The sequence below is a fragment of the Pleurodeles waltl genome, chromosome 12 (assembly GCF_031143425.1).
Source record: "Pleurodeles waltl isolate 20211129_DDA chromosome 12, aPleWal1.hap1.20221129, whole genome shotgun sequence".
Lineage (NCBI taxonomy): Eukaryota > Metazoa > Chordata > Amphibia > Caudata > Salamandridae > Pleurodeles > Pleurodeles waltl.
In genome coordinates, this window is record NC_090451.1 from 68,511,379 (window position 1) to 68,537,398 (window position 26,020).

The 26,020-nt window shown below is 48.6% G+C and overlaps 1 protein-coding gene across 3 annotated transcripts in view; it reads right to left on the reverse strand.

Moving 5' to 3' along the window:
- TJP3 (tight junction protein 3) overlaps window positions 1–26,020 on the reverse strand; it is a 135,770-nt gene that overhangs the window by 45,965 nt on the left and 63,785 nt on the right. For 2 of the 3 annotated variants that reach the window (XM_069216213.1, XM_069216214.1), the window contains exons 2-4: window positions 3,708–3,764; window positions 3,004–3,128; window positions 248–350 (exon numbers count right to left, since the gene is read on the reverse strand). In XM_069216213.1, the coding sequence (XP_069072314.1) occupies window positions 248–350; window positions 3,004–3,128; window positions 3,708–3,755 (276 nt within the window). In that variant the 5' untranslated portion in view covers window positions 3,756–3,764. Of the gene's footprint in view, window positions 1–247; window positions 351–3,003; window positions 3,129–3,707; window positions 3,765–19,181; window positions 19,676–26,020 lie in introns of those variants that run through there. The other variant, XM_069216212.1, reaches the window with a different exon arrangement.

Sequence of the window (26,020 nt, forward strand, 5' to 3'; positions counted from 1 at the left end):
TCAATCAAACAATGAGACGATGGGAGGGGCAAGCGATCTTTGGTCAATTGGGACATTTGAAGTGAGGAAGTGGTTGGGAGGGGGAAAGTGCTTTTGAGTAGAGGTAGATTCTTTTTATTTGGGGAGGGGACCACAGGTTTGGGGTTTCAGGCTGGGTTGACAAATGGAAGAGTGTTCGGGGATGGAAGAAGCCCGGTCTGTGGGGGCTGAAGGGGGCGTGGGGGAGAGGGTGGCGGCCCAGCCTCACCACGTTGGCCTGCTTCGGGCAGGACTTCAGCGTCTGGATGGCGTAGGCCGAGGCCACGTTCTCCATGGAGACTCCATTCACCATCACGATCCGGTCCCTTGTCCTGGGGAGAAAGAAATGTCAGAGCCTTTCAGAGTCTGAATGTGGCTTTGTGATGGCGCCCCTGGCGCGCCCCCCGCCCCAGCCCTTCACGAGCCCTCTCAGCACCCCCCCCCCCAGTGATGGAGACACGTGCCCCTCTCTCACACATTCACTCACCTGTTCCATGTAACCCGGAAGCGCTTGCACCATATTGAAGGGTTAACTGCTTCCGACAGTAATGGGGTGAAAGGAAATGTGGACAGAAGAGGGCGTCAGAGAGGAGAGGAGCTAGAGAGGGGAGGCAAGGAGGCGCTAGAGAAGCGGAGTACGAGACCGGAGGGGGTGCTAGGGAGGCAGGGGGTACAACAAGAGGCAGAGGGGGTACTAGAGAGTCAGAAGAGAGTCGGAGGATGCTAGAGAATAGGCAAAATGTGTATCAGCGCAGTGTAACTTGTTTAATTTTGCATGACGCTTGGTACGTGAATTTTCCAAAATTAAGCCACTACGCCACTTTGGTGATTGGTAATCTGCTAAAAATGTGCCATGTGTGGTAAAAACCTGCCATTTTCACTTGAAGTTCAAAATGTGTTCAAACAAAAAAAAAAATGCAAGGATGCATTTTGAGTAATTATGTGTCATTTTTCACAATTTTGCTTAAATTTCACATAATGACGCATAAAAAATGTGCATTTTACGTGCCTACCTGAGAGGTCGAAGAAGTGGGTACTAGAGGGTTCGGGCAACTCTAAAGAGACAACAGGCACAGAGCTGAAAGGGACACGAGAGAGGGCAAAGGGCATGCAGCAGGGGGCATAAGACGGGCAGGGGGCATAAGACAGGCAGGGGGCACGCGGCAGGATGCACGAGAGGCCAAGAGACATTTTGAAAGGTGATGGGACTGTGCACGTGCTCATCGTTGACTGGGTCTCAAATTGCTGCTCAGTATTAAAGGTTTCCTGGAGTCTCTCCAAGTCACCTTTGTATTTTTTACTGTGAAAGACTACAATGCAGGGCATTGAAAACGCCAGCCCAGCTCCCCTTTCCGTGCAACTGGACCAGTCATTCGTAGCACCCTGAAGACTGGAACCATGAGCACCAAGCACTACTCCAAGACACGGAGTTGCGCCTCCTACAATATCAGCAGGGAGTGGGCAAGGTCATGCAGTCATAGTGTGTGCCGAGGAGAGTGGCTGAAATGACCAATCCCAAGGCTGGGGTAGCACAATATCCAACCCAGAATGTAAGCAACAATGCAAATACGTATTAGCAACTGCAGAGGTTGCTCAGATCAGTCAGACCCACTGATGAACTCTTCAGTGGTTCATGAGGCCATACAGGGCTTTAGGTAAGAGTCTGTGAAACTGTATTTCTAGAGAGAAAACAAGCAACCCTTCAAGGTGGATTGACCCCTCACGACATGTTTCGGCTCTATGGAGGATCAACCAATCCTTCAGGAGGTGATGAGGCTCCACCGGAGTACCAACTGGGCCTCTATGAAGGGATGTCGCTCTACTGATTACTAACTCTCCCTTCATGAGGTGGTAAAGGTCCATGGAGTGCTAATCCAACCTTTCCTGAGGTGATGCGCTGTATAGATGTTATGGATATTAAATCAGCCAAATAGGAGGTGCTGGGACTCTATGGATTATTAACTTCATGGTTTGATCGGGTCGTGGAGTAATAACTCAATAGAGCATTAGTGGACCCACAATGGAATGCTGACGTTCTATGGAACATTTACCAACCGTCCATGAGGTGATGGGGCTCTACGGAGAATTGACCCTTCATCAGGAGACCGGTGGTTGGGGGGGGGGGTTCTATGAAGCACTGACTGGGCCTTCCTGAGGTGTTGGGGCTTTAGAGAAAATTATTTGAGCCTTCATCAGGTGATAAGGGTCTATGGAATACTAAATCATATAAGAAGTTATAAGACGACTATGGAGCAGGGACCAATCAAACGGGAAGCAGAAGGAACTTTTGAGTGGATAGATTTGTACAGAAGGTGATGCACACTATGGAAAACCAAACCCTTCACAAGGTTATGGAATGCTATGGTTAATTTCTAACCACAGGTGATACAAAGGAATTATTGAGGAATCCTGCAAACCTGGCAGGTCACTGAAGTACCAAGCAGAACTCCAGAGGCAACAGGAGCCCAAGGGAGTTACTGGTAAACAAAATAGAGGTGACTATGCGCTCACTCGCCCCCTGGACCGTGGATAAAGGAACTAACCTATGAATGAGGTCACAATATGTCTCAAAGCCCAAGTTGACATAATCAAAAGAAGCAATGTTCTAGAACAGTGGTTCCCAACTTGTGTTCCGGGGACCCCTGGGGGTCCGCGAAGCCTCCTCAGGGGGTCCGCAACTGCTTAGAAAATTTTATAACTTTAACAGATTAGGTCCCCAGCTTTCAGTAATGACTCAGTGGGGGGGAGGGGTCCCCAGATTCCAATAATGATTCAATGGGGGGGTTCAAGTATTGATAAAGTGGGGGTCAACAGAAGTGAAAGGGTTGGGAACCACTGTTCTAGAATGCCTGTTAATGATTCTTAGCAGTGCATGACTGGGTAAAGAGACACTTGTATGCCCCTTCAAGAGGCATAAGCAGAGCAAAATTAGGTCTTCAGACTTGTTGGGACACAGAAATCTTCAGACGTCTGTGGTTTACTTACTGTAATCTGCCATCTGCAGGCCCTCCACGCACCACGTCGGACACAATCACAGAGTTGTCACCGTCACGGCCAGCAGGACGATCCCTGCCCCCAGAGATGGCGATCCCAAAGCCAACCCTTGGGGCCTAGAACCCGGGGGAAAAAAAACAACAAAAAAACGACAAGATTATGGAGAAAACCGTTCATCAACATGCACTACCACCCACCAGTGGGTTCCAGAGGCTGGTCAGTAACCAATGAAGGTAAGAGTGCTCCAACAGACAGGCCTAACTCTTCTTTCCACAGTGCCAGGGCACTGCTGCCGGGAGGACGCACTCTACTTTACCTAACAAATGATGTAAGAGAGAAAAACACGGGTGTTGCCCCGGTACTACGAAGAACATTTGCTCGTAGATGACCACATTATCTGGGCTTTGCCGCAACACACACATTGGGGTGTTCTCTTGCAGGCTTGCCTCATTTCACTCACCGGGCACAATTCGAGGAGGGATTGCCATTCCCTGTGCCATGGACCGGGCATAGCTAGGGGAAACTCACACAAAGATGGCTTCTCTTGGTTTATTTAAGCAGGCCACCAGTCAGTGATCAGAGGGGGGCTCTGTGCCAAGCTGCAACTTGGGTGCCATTCCAGAGTATGCTGTCATGAGTCACGGTACCCCACCTATAGTCCAGATTTCACAAATCACCCCACTGGTGCAACTCACCCTGTTCAGGGTGATCGTGTACTGTTCCCAGATGGTCATCTCCTCCATCTCCGAAACCTGAAAGTAAGACACAAAACACACGCGTCAGAGGCCATCTTGGATTGTGCCACACGTTAAACTTCGAGGCTACATAAATAACATATCACGTTTCCCTTTTACAGACTTACACATGGCACTCACTTTGACATGTTCGCCTCAGTTTAGATTACAAGAACCAACTCAGATTACCCTTCCCTACATTGCATTACAAAAGACTACTCTGGTCACTATATCCTGGATTTGATTGCAGACATTTACTCAGATTACCTTCTTTTTGCTCTAGATTACTCTGATTACTTTAGCCTGGATTAGATTACAAAGAAGACTTCCATTACTTTACTCCACTGCTAAAGATTACTTCCAAGTAAAAGATGCTTGAAATAAAGCATTCATATTACAAAGGAAAGAACAACGGCCAACAAAGCTTTTTATTCATGTAACGCATCTTTTTATAGTCTGGCTTGAGAGGGAAGCTGTTGCCAGACATTATGTGCGCATCACTAGTAAGGGGGTTTGACTCCGCCCCCATACTGGGAGCCAGGAATACATGTTTTGATTGGGCAGGATGTGTGTTATTCCACAGAAAAGTGCTAGCCCTCGAGACAGCTGTGATCATTTTATTTATCCACCTTCCTGAGCTTGAACTTCCAGGGGCACATGTGTGACCCTGTAATGCCGTAAAAGTGTGATGTATAGATAATGTATCAATCAATCAATCAGGACTGTATAGCGTAATCACCCGTGAAGTTATCCAGGCTCGTGTTGGTCTTCTCTGGCAGCAGCACAGGTAGGAGGAGGAGGGCAGCTTTGAGGAATGTATATCATTCTATACGTTGTTGAATTTGCATGTGTTTTATTGTGATTGGTTCAGAGAATGAATGGAAGAATGAGTCAATGGATGAATGACTGGATGTATGAGTGCAAAGATGAGTGACAGGTTACATGTATTAATGACTCATTGAGCGATTAAACCCATCATTGACACAAGAGGCACTTTCATTCATAAACCAGATGTACTGGCATTGCCAATGCTTGTGTAAAGATGGTTACTAGTAAAAACAATGAAGACAATTCTTATTACAAACAAACGAAGCACTAAGAGCGTTTGGTCTAATGATTCCCTTCCGCCGTCTGTTTGGAATTGGATATGGTCGGAACATTCCATCCTACCCCAATTTATTATTACAACTCGTTAAAAAAAATAAGCAAAAGAGAAAGAATTTGTTATTATTACATTGCATTCAAACTATGCTTGTCAATATGTACAGGCACTTAGCGACTTATTTAGAGTTTGTGGATGGGACACTCCGTAATACATGTGGTGGGTGTCTCATCCGCCACAGTACGGGACCTACAGACTGTTTTGCATTTGTAATAATGTGGACGTGATATCTGCCATGTTTGTGATGGAGTATCGTTTCCACTAAACTCGAAATAAGGCCCTTAAATATAATGGCATACAACCCAGTCATTCAAGCCAGGTTCAAGGTGGTGGGAGATTTAATTTCCTCAGTAGAGGTGCATAATTCTATTTTCTCCTCAGTTCATAGAAAAATTCTGAGTATTTTCATGTGTAAGATGTCACAGCCACTCTTCAAATTGATTTTACTTCCATCTATAGTGTGGAGGATATAAGATTAAAATTTGTAAGAAATTAGGTAATCAATTCCCACCCTCGTCGCCCAAACAATATTTTTCTACCAAAAAGATTACCAAAAGTTAACAGCCAAACTCCTTTCCTCATTTATCCTTGAGACCTTTAATTCTTTTCTGTAGTATCTGGCAGAACCAGTAGGAAACGTTTCCTAAATATCTTTTCCTGCTTTCGTTGGCGCCTTTCCATGGCAGAACAATTCTAAATCCCAGGAAATTCACTTGATCACTGCACCAACACGCAAAGACGATAGAAGGTGCTCTAATTTTACAACTGCTTTGTGAGAAAACCCGTATTACAAGAATTTGTACTCAAGTTGTATCTAACAACCCTCCATTTTCTACAGGTTAGAATCCCTTCATCCCATGAATGGCGACTGACATATTCCTGGACTTGGTGATCTGGCAGCGAGTTGTTTGCCACAGGCTATATGTGTTGATTGCCTTTATCCAAGACAGTCTTTTAGGTTTCCTCAAATTTGCAGTTAACTTGAAAGATTGGGAAGTTGAAAAAAAACACCACCAGAAATTTGTAGACGTGATCGATGTGGAGAATTGAGAGATCAATCTCCGCTGTTGCTTTGCGCTGAGGTCATATGTTGTCTGACTGGATTGATGCACGGTTTGTTGTGGGCACATTAGAATAATGCGTCCATTAGTTGATGTTTATTCTAGCAAAAGACTTGTTATTTGGCAGACACCCAATTTCACCAACCCTCATTTGCGATACAGAGTTGACTTAGGAAAATTCAGAGAAAACAACATTGAGTCAATGAACTGGCACAGGTCAAGGAATGTTCTGGGAGGTCAGAGCACGGTGGAGCCCAGCTCACCAAGCCCAGATCACCACAGTCTGATCCCAAAACCACTTACCACAGTTAGGTTGCACTGCCAAACACTGCTCACCACATTGTGGTTCCAACGTCAAACCCTTCTCACCAAAGTCCACTGCCAACGCCAAGCCCTGATCACCATCGTTTGGTCCCAACACCAAGCCCTTCTCACCAGAGTCTGATCCCAGTTCAAAGCCCTGTTCATCACAGTCTAGTTCCAATTCAAAGCCCTGTTCATCACAGTCTAGTTCCAATTCAAAGCCCTGTTCACCCCATTCAGGGCCCTGAAAATGAGACAGTTAAGTGAAACTAAGAGGTCACCCAGGAGGAATGGCATGTACACCAACTAAAGGTCAAAATAACTGTTTTAAGTAACCCTACTTTGGGAAAATGTAATTTGTTGGATTAGTCACCAACACCACAAAGTATCAAGGAGTCACATACTGGAGCACAGTGTTGATTCCAGAACACAGTGTCCACATCTGCGAGTGGTGAGCCTATACCTAGGGAAGGTAGCATCTGTGTTCAGAGCACAAGAGCAAATATACTGATGGAGAAGCAATCTGAGCCAAGCACGGGAGATTGAGAAGTTACCACCGGATATGATTATGTCCAATCAAAACGTCAGAGGGGGCCGTCTGATGAATGATGTCACAGTACATCTCAAAACCTCAGATGTCATCAAACAAAACAAAATTGTGTTGTTGGTACTTGTTACAGATGCAAGACTGGGGAGAGATTTTTTTTCTTTCAGCACTGGATGTCCCCTTTAAAATACAAAAGTAATAAAAATATAAAGATGACTCCGGTGCAATGCTTATGAATTGAGGAGGCTCAATGAGATGAAGAGAAATTTATGTGCTGTGTTTAATTTGAGCCGGTCGTTTCCAGTGCTCGGTACCGACACTTAATTGTCAAACTGGCACTAATAAAAGTCTGCCACATGGTGGCGCTGTTTAATTTAGAGATGAGAAGAACAACAGTCATTTATTAATTCAATATACATTAAAAATGCCTAATAGCTGCTGCCAAAAGTATTGTATAGCTTTAAGAGCCTGGAATAGTCAGAACTGTCACTTTTTAGGAGTGTGATGGTTAGTTGTTGTCAGTGGCGTAACGAAACTTCAGAGGGCCCCCCCCAGCAAAATACATGGAGGGGGCCGCCTTCGAACTCGCACAGGAGCTGTCAGGCCAGGGTACTGTGCTGAGGGAGCCCCCTGTAGCTCAGGCTCCCCTGCGCCACGGGGGCTGTAAGAGCCTTTGTTAAGCCACTGGTGGTTGTGTTGGTACCGTCATGGGCATCTCTTGCAGGGGCAGCAGGGGGTGCATGCTGCAGTGGCCTCCTGACGAGGGCCCAGGCACTTATTTGTTCACAAATTAAGCACTGGATAAGTGCTCAGGGTAGAAGTGAGTGAAAGGAAATGAGCCCGAGGGCTGGAGGGAAACTGGGGAACGAACATAGGAGGATCTCTTGGCAGTAAACAGGAAACCAAGAGGGACTACCGAGGAATAACCGCAGCTGCACCCGGAGGAACAGAGAGCGGGCAAGAAACATCTCCAACAATTTGTAATCCCTGTGATTTTTCAAATCAGAGTAAAATGTTCAGACAGGAGTGAATTCAGGCAGCTAAAGCTGGATTTTAATTTCGAAAGCGGAGCATTTGATAGTCCGATATGGTTAGTATTTTAGCTAGCACTACATCAAATAAAAATACGTGATTTCACTTTAAAAGGCCCTCTTCAGAGCAGGCAGAGAATGGATCTCCTGCTTAAACCGTGGAGATGATGCTGCGAGGGAAAGCAGCAGACGCCTAGCAGATTAAATTGTTCACGCGCTGTTAATGTGGTTTCTCACAACGGAACTGAAATTGCTAGCTCCCTCAATCCATAATAAAGTGGAAGAAACCAAAGGAAAGTTGCCAATGCCAGTCCACGGAAGGTGGGGTCCATCAACGAATTACCAAACTCTTTGGGAAGACTGACCTCAGCAAGGTGAGCGCACCACAACAGCCAATCACCTGGTGGAACAAGAGAACACGGTCTCCTGCAGGGTCAGAGCACAAAAGCAGCCAATCATACCATGGAACAAGGGTGAAGCCTGTCCCCAGCAGGGTCTGTGCACCACACCTGCCAACCACCCAGTGGAACAAGAGTGAAGGCTGTCCCCAGGAGGGTCAGCGCACCACACCTGTCAATCACACGGTGGAACAAGAGTGAAGGCTGTCCCCAGGAGGGTCAGCGCACCACACCTGTCAATCACACGGTGGAACAAGAGTGAAGGCTGTCCCCAGGAGGGTCAGCGCACCACACCTGCCAATCACACAGTGCTGGGTTCTGCAAAGTCGGTCCTGGAGAGCAGGGTCCATGCCAGGTTTTTAGCATATCCACATTTAGAATAAAGATGTTTCAGAAGTCTACATTTTTCTAAATGTGGATATGCTAAAAATCTGGCATGGACCCAGCTTTCCAGGACCGACTTTGCAGAACCCTGACCCAATGGAACAAGAGTGAAGGCTGTCCCCAGCAGCGTCAGTGCACCACACCTGCCAATCACCCAATGGAACAAGAGTGAAGGCTGTCCCCAGCAGGGTCTGTGCACCACACCTGCCAATCACCCAATGGAACAAGAGTGAAGGCTGTCCCCAGCAGGGTCTGTGCACCACACCTGCCAATCACCCAATGGAACAAGAGTGAAGGCTGTCCCTAGCGGGGTCAGTGCACCACACCTGCCAATCACCCAATGGAACAAGAGTGAAGGCTGTCCCTAGCGGGGTCAGTGCACCACACCTGCCAATCACCCAATGGAACAAGAGTGAAGGCTGTCCCTAGCGGGGTCAGTGCTCGAACCAGCTAATCATCCATGGAACAAGAGAACACTTGCCCCTGCAGAGACAGCGCACAAAATTGTTGTATGTCAGAACAACACATTCCGTTGCAACGCATGCTGTTACTACGCGTGCGTTACGAGAATGCCATTACCATGCCTAACCTTTGACACGCGTGCCTTTACAGTGTATTACATTGTAAAAGCATGAATGTTAAAGGAATGTGTAGTGAAGGGCTTTCCTGCCCAGAGTCCTAAATATGGTCCCCAGCCTGATCCCACCTCGGTCCCCAGCCCTTCTAAAAACTACCCAACCCCTGCCCTAAGCCCTAAAACCAGACCCAAGTGCGACACTGCCCCCCCTTCTAAAAACTACCTTCCCTAAGCCCTAAAACCAGACCCAAGTGCGATACTGCCCCCCCTTCTAAAAACTACCTGCCCTAAGCCCTAAAACCAGACCCAAGTGCGATACTGGCCCCCCTTCTAAAAACTACCTGACCTAAGCCCTAAAACCAGACCCAAGTGCGATACTGCCCCCCCCTTCTAAAAACTACCTGACCTAAGCCCTAAAACCAGACCCCACCGCAATACCAAGGCCTCCTGCATTTCTAGAAACAATCCGATTCCCCTGCCCTAAGCCCTAAAACCAGACTCCAGCTCAAAACACCCCACCCGTGGCCCCCAGCTCTTTGATCTGGTGAAATAAGACAAAAGGCTCACCCTGCAGGGTCAGTGCACAACACTAGCCAATCATCCATGGAACAAGAGTGAAGACTTTCCTAAACTGGTTGAGAGTACCACAGTAGCCATCCATACAGTGGAACAAGTAACACTACTGGCCCCAGTGATGCCACTAAACACAAGAAGCGCACATTCACTCTAGAGTAACCAGCAGGAAGTGGGCATTGTGTTCAAACTGCCAAGAAGCACAGGAAGCCAACCAAGGAAAGAAAACCTGCGATGGATGGGTGGGTCTACAGGAACAATGATCGAATTTGGAGGTATTACCTACAGCACATTTTTAGAAGACGCCCAACACCCTGGTCCAAGAACCAGGCCCAAGCGGAGCTATACCTACCACAGGATGGGTCCGTGCTAGAGCCAAATTCACACCAGGATGGGCCTTGGAACAGAGCCCAGTCAGCATGAGGCAGGCCCTAAAGTGGAGTAGAGCTCACCTTGACGCAGTCCTCAGACCAGAGCACTGCTCACCACAGATGAGCCCTTGAACAGCGCCCCGCTCAGCACAAGGAAGGCCCTAACACACAGTAGAGCTCACCACGAGGCACACCACAGAGCAGAGCCCTGCACACCAAGAAGTGCAAGTTGACCTGCTCCCCGGAGTTGGGCGTGAAAAAGAGTACTGGTTATCAAGAGGTTGAAAGCCCCGATTCCCATGAGATGGGCCCTAAAACAGAGCCGTGGTCATCACCAGGTTTAAATCCTGGTCACAAAGAGGTGAGCACCAACAACACACTATGAGGTGGCAGTCAACCTGCTCACTACGAGATGAACTCAAAAGCAGAGACGTGCTGGCTTAAGGTGGAAGTCGACCTGCGCACCACGACATGGGCTCAAAAGCAGAGAAGTGCTCAACAAGAGGTGGACCTTTTGCTCATCTCAAAGTGAGCCCTTAAATAGATCCCCAATCACCACAAAGTGAGAGTCCTGCTCACCACGAGGTGGGCTCAAAAGCAGAGACCTGCTCAGCATGAGGTGGAAGTCAACCTGTCCACCATGACATTGTCTCGAAAAAGAGAGACGAGCTCAAAACGGGGTGGAAGGTCTGCTCACCAAAAAGATGGGCCCTAAAATAGACCCCGATCACCTGAAAATGGGAGTCCTGTTCACCAGGAGGGGGACTCTTATGCAAAACCCTGCTGAGTCTTTCAGACACAGTCAGCTGACCAGCTGTCAGTGGTGGTGGAGAAGCCTCAGCAGGCATGGCAGAGAAAGTCCTTCAAAGCAGGGGTGGGCGATGAACCCCGCTCTGCTCGCTGAGTTTTTCCCAGTTCCGAAAAACTCTGTGTAGTGGAGCAGAGCAGAGTTTTTACCTTGCTTGTCAAAAGATAGTTGGCGAGTGCAAGCAAGGAAAATCTTACTCGAGACCACCTTCTTGCAAGATTTTTCAATGCGAGCGATCGCAGATGGTTGAGACCGCTCGCATTGAGAAACCTTCTGTTCGAGTTGAGGTAGCTGCCGCTTGAGTAGAAAATCAACTTGAGCGTCAGAAAAGAAGCAGCGCCCTCTTGCGATTCGCAGGGAGCCGTTCATGCAGATTTTTCAGCGCGGGACAAACATCTGGCGCTAAAAATCAGCAAGAATAGCATGACCTAACGCACTCTGCCGCTTGGAGAACTATGCATAGCACGGTGGAGTCTTTTGGGCACTTACAGAGCTCTGCGTAGCGCAACTCCGCCCAGGCCTACTTCAAAGCACTAACCGCCTGCGGGGCACTCTCCTTATTGTCAAAAAGCCTCTTCGACATGCTTTTAACCTACTGCACACATTTAAGCCCTTGTGTCCTGGTTTGGGTTACATATATTTTATTTAAACAAATACACATAAAAATGCCATGAGAAAAAAAACATATGTTGTTGTGCACAGGATAATCTGCTATTTATTACTGTCGATCTTTGTTGATGGAGGGGCATCCTGACCCACTCGAGAGGTCTATCAGTGAAATCCACCCCACCCCGCTAACATTTCACACCCAGGTTGGTATTTTGCATCAATTATTAATCTAATCTCTACTGCCGGGCGTTGCCAGGTGTGCTTGGCTACGGAGATTTCATATTTTTAGACAGAAACAATCATTTGATGAGTCAATAGTCAGCAGTTCTGCATCCCTCTGTCACTTACAGCAGTTCTGCCTCCCTCTGCCACTTACAGCAGTTCTGCCTCCCTCTGCCACTTACAGCAGTTCTGCCTTCCTCTGCCACTTACAGCAGTTCTGCCTCCCTCTGCCACTTACAGCAGTTCTGCCTCCCTCTGCCACTTACAGCAGTTCTGCCTCCCTCTGCCACTTACAGCAGTTCTGCCTCCCTCTGCCACTTACAGCAGTTCTGCCTCCCTCTGCCACTTACAGCAGTTCTGCCTCCCTCTGCCACTTACAGCAGTTCTGCCTCCCTCTGCCACTTACAGCAGTTCTGCCTCCCTCTGCCACTTACAGCAGTTCTGCCTCCCTCTGCCACTTACAGCAGTTCTGCCTCCCTCTGCCACTTACAGCAGTTCTGCCTCCCTCTGCCACTTACAGCAGTTCTGCCTCCCCCTGCCACTTACAGCAGTTCTGCCTCCCTCTGCCACTTACAGCAGTTCTGCCTCCCTCTGCCACTTACAGCAGTTCTGCCTCCCTCTGCCACTTACAGCAGTTCTGCCTCCCTCTCTCTTACAGCAGTTCTGCATCCCTCTCTCACTTACAGCAGTTCTGCATCCCTCTCTCACTTACAGCAGTTCTGCATCCCTCTCTCACTTACAGCAGTTCTGCATCCCTCTCTCACTTACAGCAGTTCTGCATCCCTCTCTCACTTACAGCAGTTCTGCCTCCCTCTGCCACTTACAGCAGTTCTGCCTCCCTCTGCCACTTACAGCAGTTCTGCCTCCCTCTGCCACTTACAGCAGTTCTGCCTCCCTCTGCCACTTACAGCAGTTCTGCCTCCCTCTGCCACTTACAGCAGTTCTGCCTCCCTCTGCCACTTACAGCAGTTCTGCCTCCCTCTGCCACTTACAGCAGTTCTGCCTCCCTCTGTCACTCTGGGGAAGTGATGGGAAACCTCTGTTTGCTTTCTCCTGTCACAAGCCTTTGGGGCCAGATCTCCATGTGTTCTGATCATTTGCGACACTGCTAGCCCCACCTTTCAGTGGGATGTTTCTTTTGTGCCCTGCAATGGGCTGCAGGTGAGGTTTGGTTCAGGTCTCTGCTCTATTTGCAGCAGGCAGTCATTGTTTCTCTATGCTGTGGCCTGTCCCCGCCTGCCTGCGCCTTTTGTAGAGCGCCTGACTGCCTCCCACAGGCCTCTTTGTGGATATGTCTACCACACCCTCGTGGTGGGACAGGAGAGTTGTTTGCCAGTGTAAAGTAATGGTTACATGCATATATACAGGAATATATGTGTGAACATAATACTATACACAGGCACACACGAGTACTCTGCTTTTTATTACCAGTAGTGGAGTGTGGAAAGACCACACAACTCCTGAGAGCCGAACCCCAAGTGTGCACTGATGCCCCTCCCTTTAAAAAATGGTAATACATTTCTTATCATACCTGCACAGCTACATAGACATTTTATGCTGTGACATTTGTATTAATTATTGAAGAAAACTGGGGTGCCGGGAATTAAACTTATATAACATGGGAAATCATGTTGAAGAGGCCTTTTGACAATGAGAGCTGTCATCATGCGTAAAGCAATGGTAATATGCGTAAAGCAATGGTAATATGCGTAAAGCAATGGTATTGGGCGTGAAGCAAATTTAATATGCAACCTGTGACGCAATAAACAAGGAATCTCATGTCAGGGTCACTCTGCTGCAATAATAAACTGGATTGTGACCTCTTGCACTGCAGGGATAAACGTGTGAATGTGTGTTTATTAGCACAGTTTCTCTAAATAATTTGTATAAGGCCACTTTTTTTAAAGCTTTACTGTGAGGACAGGCAGGGAACGGAAGAGTGACATCAGAGTGGAGGCTGCTTTATAGGACATCAGAGACAGTGGAAGGAGCATGGGGGACAGGCATGAAAAGCTACAGCACAAGATCAACCAGGAAAAAGGTTACCAGTGACGGGCGCAAAGCGGGTCACCGCTCTCAGACAGGCAAATGGACACCAACGGCAGCTTGGAAGACTACACTCAGGCTTGGAAAGCTACACTGGTTCTCTCAGAAGTTGTACCTGCTGAAAGTTCTAAGGCTACAGTACATTACAACTCTTTCTAAAGATTTATGTAGAGTTTTTAATTGCAGTCAATAAAAAGGATTTTCATATATTTTTTAATTGCTGTCAATGATAGAACAAGTATCTTCAATGTAATTGGTCTCGCATTTGTGAGAGTTAGAGGTATTGGCGCTGTAAATGACAATGTCTTTTACCTATGTGGTTTGGAGTGTAGTGGATGTATGCCAGGTGCCACAGCGTCCCTCCCAGGCCTCTCGCTGCAGGAGAGAGGACACAACAAGGCCGCCATCTTGGGAGTGTTTTTCCTCATTCTTACAGCCTGGCTGTGATACCCTAGAGATACAACCCTTTCAAGTGTCTTTACTTAAACTTGTATGCCACCAAATAAGCCACAAATAGGCACCTTCTTGGAATTTAACCTGGTGAATGGTAAGGAGGAGGCAGGGGGTGGTTCAAAAGAGTTACGAGCAAAGAAAAAGAGGCAGCAATATATTTCTGTTTGTTAAACTTTTAAGGGAATTATTCCTTTACATTGGCAATACCAGCTTAACTTTTAAAAACATTGACTGAACAAAAAAAAAAAAAAAAAAAAAAAAAAAAAAACCAGAAGAGGCAGCTTAACTGCAAATGAATTATAGCGTTTTATTAAGAACGGCACTAGCTTTGCAGTGCTATGAAATGGCTGAACCTCCGTTACCAAGCGCTATATTAAAAAAAAAGAATTATTCCCAGACTGCCCCACCACACACTAGACAAAACCCTAGGGGAGAGGATGTGGTGTAAGGGCCAGAGCTGCGGACTCTGGAGCTGGGGAACACAGTTGGAGTCTCCAAAAAGCAATCCACTACCTTTGTGTCGAGTTTGTGCTGCATAAAACTTCAAAAAAAAATTATATAAAAAAAAGACCCTGCAAACATCACAAAGAAGCAGCAAGATGCCTGAAAACAAGGAAGATAAGAAACAACATACTGCTATGAGCAAGGCAGGCGGAAAAATAGTGCGCCAACAGGAAGCTATGTGGCCGATTGTGCAATAATCCTTGTAACATGGTCAGTCTCCAAGGCAGTAACAAAACAGCCTCAAGGAGGGACAAACAAAGCTTTTACCAACAACATCAAGGGATTTTTGAAAGGCGGGCCCAGGAACGAATGAAAGTGATGAGCACTAGATGAGTGTGGTTAAAGCCCACAGAATAGATAACCGGTCGATTGCAGCGCTTGTGCACTGCTAATCTCGACCTAAAAAGGCTAGTCCATATTGAGAGAGGGGTGTTCTTTAGAACGGTGCAGTAAAGGGAGATCTGTGACAAATGTGATACCAACGTGTGCTAGTGAAGAGTTTGTTTAATTATTTCAAAGTACACTGTTGTATTTGGGACTTAAGAATTAAATTACACTTTGAACACAATAGTATTTCATAGTCAACAGCATAATACATTGATGTTTCGACCCATTAAATGATTTGTAATATTACAAATCATTTAATGGGTCGAAACATCAATGTATTATGCTGTTGACTATGAAATACTATTGTGTTCAAAGTGTAATTTAATTCTTAATGCGGTGTGATTTTTCCGCATTTTCAAACATTTCACCAGCGCATGTTTATTTCTTTTGAAAGAGTTGTAATGTATTTCAGCTTTAGAAGTTTAATCAGATAAACCACTTTTGAGAGAACGTCTGCCATTACAAAACATCAGTTGGACCTAGGTTCTTGGGGGTGCTGGGAGGCCCCATAAATATTGATGGTTGGAAAGCATGTCCGACAAGGAAAGCTCAAGTGGCTAGTCAGACAGGGAAATTAATTCTTGCAGGACAGCCCTAAAACACTACAGTGTGGTTCAGATGCAAAGCTACTGTGTGTGTCTGTCAGGGGTAGTTACATTGTTGTCCGCTTGTAAAGGTTCATTGTGATATCAGTCAGGGAAAGCCACATTGTTAACTACAGAAAGCTACATTGTGATGTCAGTCAGGGAAAGCCACATTGTTAACTACAGAAAGCTACATTGTGATGTCAGTCAGGGAAAGCCACATTGTTAACTACAGAAAGCTACATTGTGATGTCAGTCAGGGAAAGCCACATTGTTAACTACAGAAAGCTACATTGTGATGTCAGTCAGGGAAAGCCACATTGTTAACTACAGAAAGCTACATTGTGATGTCAGTCAGGGAAAGCCACATTGTTAACTACAGAAAGCTACATTGTGATGTCAGTCAGGGAAAGCCACATTGTTAACTACAGAAAGCTACATTGTGATGTCAGTCAGGGAAAGCCACATTGTTAACTACAGAAAGATACATTGTGTTGTCAGACAAGGAAGCTATATTGTTGTGAAAGAGAAAGCTACATTCTGATGGCAATAAAATGGAAGCTACGTTGTTGCGAGAGACCACATTGTGATGTCAGGGTGAGAAAATTACACTGTTGTCAATTAGTGATGGCTGCATTGCAATATCAAATAGGAAACCTGTGCACATGACGCTATGCATGTATGCGTGCTGTCAGACAGCATAATGAAGACTGTGATGTCACACAATACGTTATTACATCAGGGAATATTATTACATAGTTGTGGGCTTGTTAAAGTTATAGTCAGATGAGAAAACTACCTCACAACAAAGTAAGAATCGGTCCTATGCAGGCACTAACTGAAACCCAAAGGTGCTGACCAACTTGGATAGCTTCAGGGGCCATTCCTGGTCACTTAAATATTTTGCAAAAATGCACTTTCATCCGTTTCCTGGGAGCCCGAGTATACTTCTGATTTTTACCTTTGATTTGCAGCTGTCTCTCCAGCCTCATGTGATCAAAATGATAGCCAGATAGATCGATAGCCAGGCAGCCATTTGGTTTTCCCTCTTAACCCACTGATCTGATCAACTATCATTAACATTTTGTCCCCACCCACAAGAGCAGACAGGACGAGACAATAGGTCGGCCCACTTCAGCTATTCGCCTTTTAGGTCGAGCGATTTGATCTGTTGTAAGTATTGTGGGCTCTTAACCACCCCCCCCCCCCTCACGCCCATCACTTTCACTCGTTCATGGGCCCGCCTTTCAAAAATCACTTGATGTCATTGGTAAATGCTTTACGTTTGTCCCTCCTTGGGGCAGTTTGGCTACCACCTTGGACACCGACCCTGTTCCATGGATAATTGCCTGTTTGCCCACATGCTCGACTGTGAGAGAAGTTCTTTTTCCTTTAGTCTCTCTTCTTCGCACTCAAGCTCATGGCAGGTGTGGCACTTTGAATCGGATCGCTTATGTCAACTGTTTTACTTTTCACTTTCTGTTCCAGAAAGCCGTGCAAGTGTTATTTCCACCATATGCTTCACCAGTGCAGTACTTGACAGAAAGCACACTCGCAATGTCGTTTACTGATTCTTACCGCAAAAAAAAAAAAAAAAAAAAAGCCCCTGCTACTAGGTTTAAGTGTGTTGCTTATTGGTAACACTCCCTCCTCTCAGGTGGTTTTCATCTACCTAGGCACTGCCTTGTCCAATTTATGTGGCAAGAAAAATTCAGTTAGGAATTTACAACGCCAACAACTAACTCAAGCAAATGTGAGACCCATTGCATTGCCAATGCTTGTTTGCACTGGGAACGAGGATTTTAAATGCACACATCCGCGTAAAAAAATAGTGCAATTCAGGGCCAGAGTTGGGTGTCTAATGCCGTACTTCCCATTTGTTATACTGTTTTTTGGTCATCCTGGTGAGTTTAAAATGTATTTTCAAAGCTGCAGGAAATCAAAGCCAGTAGTATTCATGACGTGCATTCAACCTAGAAAAGGGGTCTATTCCTGTTACAAGTAGACATGGAGTCGTCAGCAACCAGAGCTTTGTCCCTCTGTCTCGCCAGCCCAAACAGACCCTAGCCATCGGGGGGGCTTTTGTGGGGTCTGTTAGAGAGAGGGGGTCTCCACTTGACACACAACACTCTTGTCGGTCACTGCCTGAATACCGTGTACTGTGGTAGTTACAAGCTCAGTGTCTCAGAGCACTCTGTAGCGCTATGAGGCGGCGTGTTTGTACAGCACAATACAACTAAAACAAAAAAAAGTTACACGTTACAGAGGTAGCTCTATTGCCACAAAAAAAGTCTTCAAAAAAAGCGTTGAAAAGTTAAAAATCGAATTTCACGCAACCTGTGTCGTGCCATCAGCTCTCTCCCATGCAGCAAAAGCATCTCCCCTGTATGTTTCCTGTAAACACCTGTTTGGGGTGCAATCCCGCTAGAACGCACAATAATCAAAAAGGGCATTACCAAAGCCAGTAGGGTCTGCCTTGTATTTTAAGTCTGGTATTTTCTGTAGTGCATCGATGTGATAAAGAATTGTGTGAGATGGTTTAGGGTACTTTTGAGATTAGAAATAGCCGTCGGTGCAGTGAACTGCACGCACTCCATCGGAGGCGGAGCAATGCAACAAACAGCCAATAGCACGTGGCAAGAGTGGTACTACTGTGGGCGGAGCCTAAACCCATCAGCGTAACGAATTGGTAACGATGATCGCAGAAATCTGTGCTGTCCGGCCAGACCTAAAACAACTCGCCCACTGCCGGCCCCTGTTGACAACGCGGCGCTAGACATTCCAGGGTTCTAGCAGCTTCACAAACAATGGCTGGGGGTTGGCATATTTATTGGAATGCGGGGTTGGGATTACCAGCCAGAGTTAGCACTCCAGAACTGTCTGTTTACCACCAGGATAACAAAATACACACTGTGCTGTACCTAGCGCCGACACGTGCGTCTGTCCTGTGCAGGTCTCTTCCCAGTGGTGAGGACTGTACACTGTGTAACCAGTGAAGTCTAGGAGCACCCACACACAGGCAACCCCCCCCCCCCCCACGCCCCCCCGCCCCGGACACACCCACCCACAACAAAAACATCAACAGTGCGAATGAACAAACGAAACAGCAAACCTTAAGTGCTTCGTCCGGGGTAGCAAGCGCTATATATGTGCAATTCTAGTTCAATTCACAGCTCCAGCCAACGGGCAGTTTCCTAACCGTGCTTGAAAGGGCGCGCAGACTCCGAAAGCGCTGCAAGGCCCCACATGTGGCAGACACGCGCTGCACATGAAAAATAAACACATCCCCAAACACTGAAGCGGCGTTATCAGGGTACAAGGGGTGCTGCCCCCAAGGAGAGCCACTGGCTTGCGGTCCTCGCCTCCGGACAGGCTGGAGGAGCAGGGGCTGGTACGGGATTTGGAAGGAGCTTACCTCGAACCTCACCGCCATGACCCCCCGGAGGCCCTCAGGGCGCCGTCTCGTTATTCATGCTTCATGGGTCGAGCATGGTCTCCTCCCGCTGTGACCGCCACGTTCAGAGCTGGACACCCCCTTGCTGTGGAAGTTTGGGGGTGCTGGTGCAGGCAGGCCTCTTCCAGTACAGCCCCTGGCTAAGGGGAGCCCCCCAGCTGCTGCACCAGCCTGGGGGTGCGGCACGGGGCCCTGCACCCCCGGGGCCCCACCGTCAGTCCTCTTGGCTCTTAGTTCGAGGGTCCACCGCCGGGCGCACCTCTTCCCGTGTCAGGCCGGGGGCCCCCAGGGGGTCAGATCGCGCCCCAGGTCCCTGTTACACCCCAGTAGTGTCACTCCGGGCCCCTCCCGACTCGCAGCTAGAGCCCCGGCTGCGGAAGTTGAGGGTCTGTCCTGGGCCCCTCAGATCCCGGTCCTCCTCCTCCTCTCCCTCCCTGGCAGTGCCACCCGGGCCCCTCCCCTGCTGCTGAGTCAGCCAGGTGACTCGCTGTTGACGGAAGGTCTGTCAGGGTGGGGTGGGAGACCAGGGGTGGAGTCACGCATCCCGCGGACTGGGATCGCTCCTGCAGTGTGAGTCAGGCGTGAGCAGAGTCCCGTCCGGGTGAAGTCGATCCCAGTCCGAGCCTTCCATGCCCAGGTGAGCAGAGCGCTGCCCGGACACGGAGCCTAATGCCACAGGTGTGCGTGGGCGCCCGGGGGGCTGAGGGCACTGGGGTGACCGCCCGTCCCTCGTTTTCACGGACTGCCCGTAATTTCACCGTCTTGTCCCTTGTCCGTAGCAAAAGGGACAACTGAGGGCGTTTGTCGCCAAGTTTGGCCTTTCCGCTCAGGGACACATCCCCAGCTGAAGGAAGGAAAGAATTCTTCTCTGCAGTCCCGAGGGAGGGGCAGACACACAAGAAACGAGCTTTCTGTGCAGGGCGACCGCTCCCCAGAAAGAAATGCACAGGTGTGCATTGGGTAACTCTGCACTGGTAGAAGGTGCTCGGGGCCAGGACAGGCCTTCATCGATGGAATCACCTCAAGCTTCCTGTGACACAGATGTTTTCCTTGTTGAGCAGTACTAAGAGGGCGTGCAAGCTGAGCTGGGAGTGCATGCCTTTAATGGAAAGTTATAAAAAGGTTTGCACTAGATATATTCTGTATATTACTGAAATATATTCTTTAGAAGCTCTGCTGGTCTTAACTTACATTTATATGACGATTATGTGGCAGACTATATTATACTCCATGTAATGCACCGTTGAATGTGTAACTCATCATTTTAGAGTGCTTAGAAGGACCTCGGAGCTCTAAAAATACGTCACTTCTCTCTTCTACACCAATCAGCATTACCTTCCATGGGCCTCTGGTTGCACACATAGGCATCTGCAGTGATTGCATTAACTAATAGAGGTTTCATGACATAAAATAATGCATTCACACTGTATAGTTTAACGTTCATTTATTTTTTATGTGGGGCGTGTGTTGTTTTATATGTTACAGAATATTTTGTTGTTTTTATCAATGCCTTTGATTCCCCCTCTGCCTTCCCTGACCCCCGTCCCCATTGCAGTACTCATAGCTTTTAAATGCAGTTCGACTGCCGCCTTGAATAGTTACGTAGGTCCAGATTTAACATTCTCTTTACGCAGTGCAGCAGAACAACTTGCTGTGCTGCGTGAAGGGAAAGGGCAGGAATGCGCCATATCAAAATACGGCGCACTGCTGTCCTCTACCTGCGCTAGTGCACAACCTGCAGCCTAGTGCCAACCCATGTGCGCTTGTGCAGTGGTGCAATGGTGCCTGTGTTACAGGCAGGATTGTGTTTGTGCAGGACAGGACACCTTCCCACACAAAACACTCCTTAGAAGCATTTTCCTCTTTCAGAGTGTGCGGCAAGACGCAGGACACTCGGAAGGAAGAAACAACCAGGAGAATAACAATACTTCTCCTTGCTGCGCCTCTCCTGGGACAGCGTATAATTCTAACGCATTCCCAGGTCTACCAATGCTAGTATATCTGGGGGTCCTTAGAATACATGGGTGGATGCGTGGGAACATCCAAGCCCCCCCCTTCGAATGCCTTCCTGGCATAATGTAACACAGGGGAACGACTTGTGCTGCCTTGCGCTAGGACATATTTACCGAGCCACGAAGGGTGCATCTGCATAGCATAGTAAATCTAATTCTGGGTTTTGCACTGGCCTGCGTGCCACATGTAAACAGCAAAACCTTGCAAAATCTGCCCTGTAATGTACCTTTTTTAGGGTTGCGGCTGCGAGTGTATGCGCTAGCGCATTCGTCTCACGTGTGAGAATCTGTTGTGTACTGTAAAGGGCTTGGAGCCTGCCTGTTGCTTACCGTTTGTTGGCTTGCCTGGCAGTCTTCTTTACAGCAATCCTTCACTGCAGGCCAAGCATCATTTCCGTTCCAGTGTATGGAGCAGGGACCAAGCACTGATTGAGTCAACTTAATCAGTGTCCGTCCGCTGCTAGCACTGTGGTTGAGGTACTCTAGTATTCTTTTAAGTTCTAGTGCCCTGCAAACAGAAGGTTTTGGACTGGCAAAAATGTGCCCAGCAGGACAAATAAAATTGCTAATTGTTATTTTTTAGAACTTACTTTTTTATTTTGCCAAGTCATCTTTTGTCACTCTGGAGTCATGATTTCTTTTTTGCTAGTGGGTGCTGTTCTCAAAAGAGGATGATTATATTGTTCTGAATATTGTAAAGCAAAATGGTTTCTTTATTATGTGTACATTCAGAAATGTTGCTTTTACACATTGTGCACTACTCCCAATCCAACTAACTCCAATCTGCCCCACTACAATCCACCCTACCTCACCCCACTCCATCCCACTCCAACCTCCCTACTTCAATCCTCCCAACACAATTTAATCTGACCCACTCCAATTTACCCCTCTCCAATCCAAAACAATTTGCATCACTCTAAAACAATCTGCCCCACTCCAATCCTAAACAATCTACCCCACTGCAAACTGCTTCACACCAATTCAAAACGAGGTGCCCCACTGCAATCCAAAACAGTCTGCCCCACTCCAATCCAAAACAATACACCCCACTTCAATCCAATCCAACTCACTCCATCCCAATTCACCCCTTTCCAATCCCCCATTCCAATCCAATCCACCCCATACCAACCTTATCCACCCGCTCCAATCCACGCTAGTACAATCTGCCCCACTCCAATCCTAAACAATCTGCCCCACTACAAATCAGATCACCCCACCCAATCTACCCCACTCCAATCTAATACACCTCACCCCAATCCAGTCCTCCCCACCCACCTCAATCCACTCCAATCCAGCACAACCCCACTACCTTCCAGTCCAATGAACTCCACTGCTACCCAGTCCACTTCACTCCAGTCCACCCACACCAACCCATCCCAGTCCAATACAGTCCACTTTAATCTACCCCACCCCAATCCAAATTAATCCACCCTACTACAGTCCAATCCACCTCACTCCAACCCACAGCACTCCAATCCAATCATCCCCACTTGAATCCAATCCACCCATCTCCAGTCCATCACAATCCACACCACCCTCCTCCAGTCCACTCCAATCCACCACAAACCAGTCCACCCCATCCCTATCCAATTCACCACACTCAATCGATTTCACCCACCCTAATCCACCCCACTCAATCCCATCCACCCGATCCCATCCAATTTACCCCATGCCAATCCAATCCAACTCACCTCAATGCAATCCAAACTCTAATTCACCCCACCCCAATCAAACCTGCCCCATCCCAATCCACCCATCCCATTTCCATCCACTCCACCACACTTTACTCCAATCCACCCCACTCTATCCCAATCCACCCCATCCCAGTTCAGCCACCGCAATCCAATCCATCCAGCCTGCCCCACTCCAACCCACCCCAGTTCACCCCATGCCAATCCAAATCACTCCACCCTAGTTCAGCCCACTACTCCAATCCAGTACACCCCACATCAGTGCAATCAACCCACCCCACCCCATCCAACACACCCACTCCAATCAAATCCACCTCAATCCAATCCATCCCACTGCAGCCCACCACAACTCAATCCCCTCCACTTCAATCCACACCCCTCACTCTAATCCCCCATAGTCCACTCCAATCCACCCACTCTACCCTAATCCACCCACCCTACCCCAGTTCAGGCGGTAGGGTGGGTGGACTCCCGACTCCAATCCAATCCATCCACCCCAATCCAATCCACCTCACTCCAATCCAGTGAATCCAATAACCCCACCCCAATTGAATCCACCCACCCCAGCCCTATCACTCCAATCCAAACCACCCACCTCAATCCAATCTACCCAATCAAATCCACCCCAATTCACTCATCACCCCATTTCAAACCATCCCAGTCCAATCCACCCCACACCAATCCACCAATCCTATTCTATTCTACCCCAGTCCAATCCACTCCATTCTACTCTAAATCCAACCACCCCACTACCTCAGTCCACTACGCAACCCTATTCCACCCCACTCAACCACACTCTACAACACTCTTTGCCACTGAAGTCTACTCAGCTCTACAACACTCTACTCCACCGACGCCACAAAACTCCAACAAACCCACTGACACTCTACTCCCCCACTGCACTCTGACACGCCATTAACTTCTAGCCCTGCTGGACAGCAGCCATACTAGTGTACAACATGGCAAAACACATTGCCAAAACCAATAATCTTGTATAGGTGAGACCTATTGGCTTTGCCAATGCTTATACTTTTTTTAGTTATTGTGTCAGATTATCCTGTGATCTGTATTTAACACAGTGTACTATTAATTTTACAGAACTGTACCAAAACACTGTCTTCTAGTTCTAAAGGGGATTTAGAAAAATAACGTAATCTAATCAGTGGTTTAAGTGCACTGGGAGTGACCGGGAAGCCTGGGTTCAAATCCCAGACTCCCTGCATGACTAAAGTGTGTGATCTGCACTTGATAGCGATATTTGAGAGCACTTTCAAGTAATTCAGTTTAAGATGGACTGTGTACAAAAACACACTTGTATGTTTTATTAGCCTGTAATGTTCCAACATCCATGGCAATAAGTAGCCATGAAGGGACACCAGGTAATTGGTTCACTTGTTCACTCCTGGTGTCAAGAGGGCAGGTTAAGGAGTGTTTTAAAGTTCATGTATAGAAAGGTTCACTTCAAATAAATATTAATGCAATATTCTGATCCAACATGCTAAATTGTAACACTACTATATATATTTTTAAATATTTTATTGCTGTATGCCAAAAAGAGGTTACATCGCATGATGGCAGTCAGGTATGTAGCAAAAGATTCCATCGTACATTTACAGAAGAACAGTGCTCGGCTACACATACTTATGAAAAGTTAGCACACAATGTTTAAAAGTTTCTGTGTAACAAACTGACCCAGCACCACCTAGAAAAAGGAGTAATGCGGGGTGGGGGGGGGGGGGGCAACGGAAGAGCTGCAGGGGGGGGGGGGGGGCCCAACGGAAGAGCTGCAGAGGGGGGGGGGGGCCCAACGGAAGAGCTGCAGAGGGGGGGGGGGGCCCCAACGGAAGAGCTGCAGAGGGGGGGGGCCCCAACGGAAGAGCTGCAGAGGGGGGGGGCCCCAACGGAAGAGCTGCAGAGGGGGGGGGCCCCAACGGAAGAGCTGCAGATGGGGGGGGCCCCAACGGAAGAGCTGCAGAGGGGGGGGGGCCCCAACGGAAGAGCTGCAGAGGGGGGGGGCCCCAACGGAAGAGCTGCAGAGGGGGGGGGCCCAACGGAAGAGCTGCAGAGGGGGGGGGCCCAACGGAAGAGCTGCAGAGGGGGGGGGCCCAACGGAAGAGCTGCAGAGGGGGGGGGCAACGGAAGAGCTGCAGGAGGGGGGGGCAACGGAAGAGCTGCAGGAGGGGGGGGCAACGGAAGAGCTGCAGGAGGGGGGGGCAACGGAAGAGCTGCAGGGGGGGGCAACGGAAGAGCTGCAGAGGGGAGGCAACGGAAGAGCTGCAGAGGGGAGGCAACGGAAGAGCTGCAGAGGGGAGGCAACGGAAGAGCTGCAGAGGGGAGGCAACGGAAGAGCTGCAGAGGGGAGGCAACGGAAGAGCTGCAGAGGGGAGGCAACGGAAGAGCTGCAGAGGGGAGGCAACGGAAGAGCTGCAGAGGGGAGGCAACGGAAGAGCTGCAGAGGGGAGGCAACGGAAGAGCTGCAGAGGGGAGGCAACGGAAGAGCTGCAGAGGGGAGGCAACGGAAGAGCTGCAGAGGGGAGGCAACGGAAGAGCTGCAGGAGGGGGGGCAACGGAAGAGCTGCAGGAGGGGGGGCAACGGAAGAGCTGCAGGGGGGGGCAACGGAAGAGCTGCAGGGGGGGGGCAACGGAAGAGCTGCAGGGGGGGGCAACGGAAGAGCTGCAGGAGGGGGGCAACGGAAGAGCTGCAGGAGGGGGGCAACGGAAGAGCTGCAGGAGGGGGGCAACGGAAGAGCTGCAGGAGGGGGGGCAACGGAAGAGCTGCAGGAGGGGGGGCAACGGAAGAGCTGCAGGAGGGGGCAACGGAAGAGCTGCAGGAGGGGGGGCAACGGAAGAGCTGCAGGAGGGGGGGCAACGGAAGAGCTGCAGAGGGGGGGCAACGGAAGAGCTGCAGAGGGGGGGGGCAACGGGGGACCCCAACAGAAGAGCTGCACAGGGGGGGCAATGGGGGGCCCCAACGGAAGAGCTGCAGGAGGGGGTGGCAACGTTAGAGCTGCAGAGGGGGGGGCAACGGGGGACCCCAACAGAAGAGCTGCAGAGGGGGGGCAATGGGGGGCCCCAACGGAAGAGCTGCAGAGGGGGG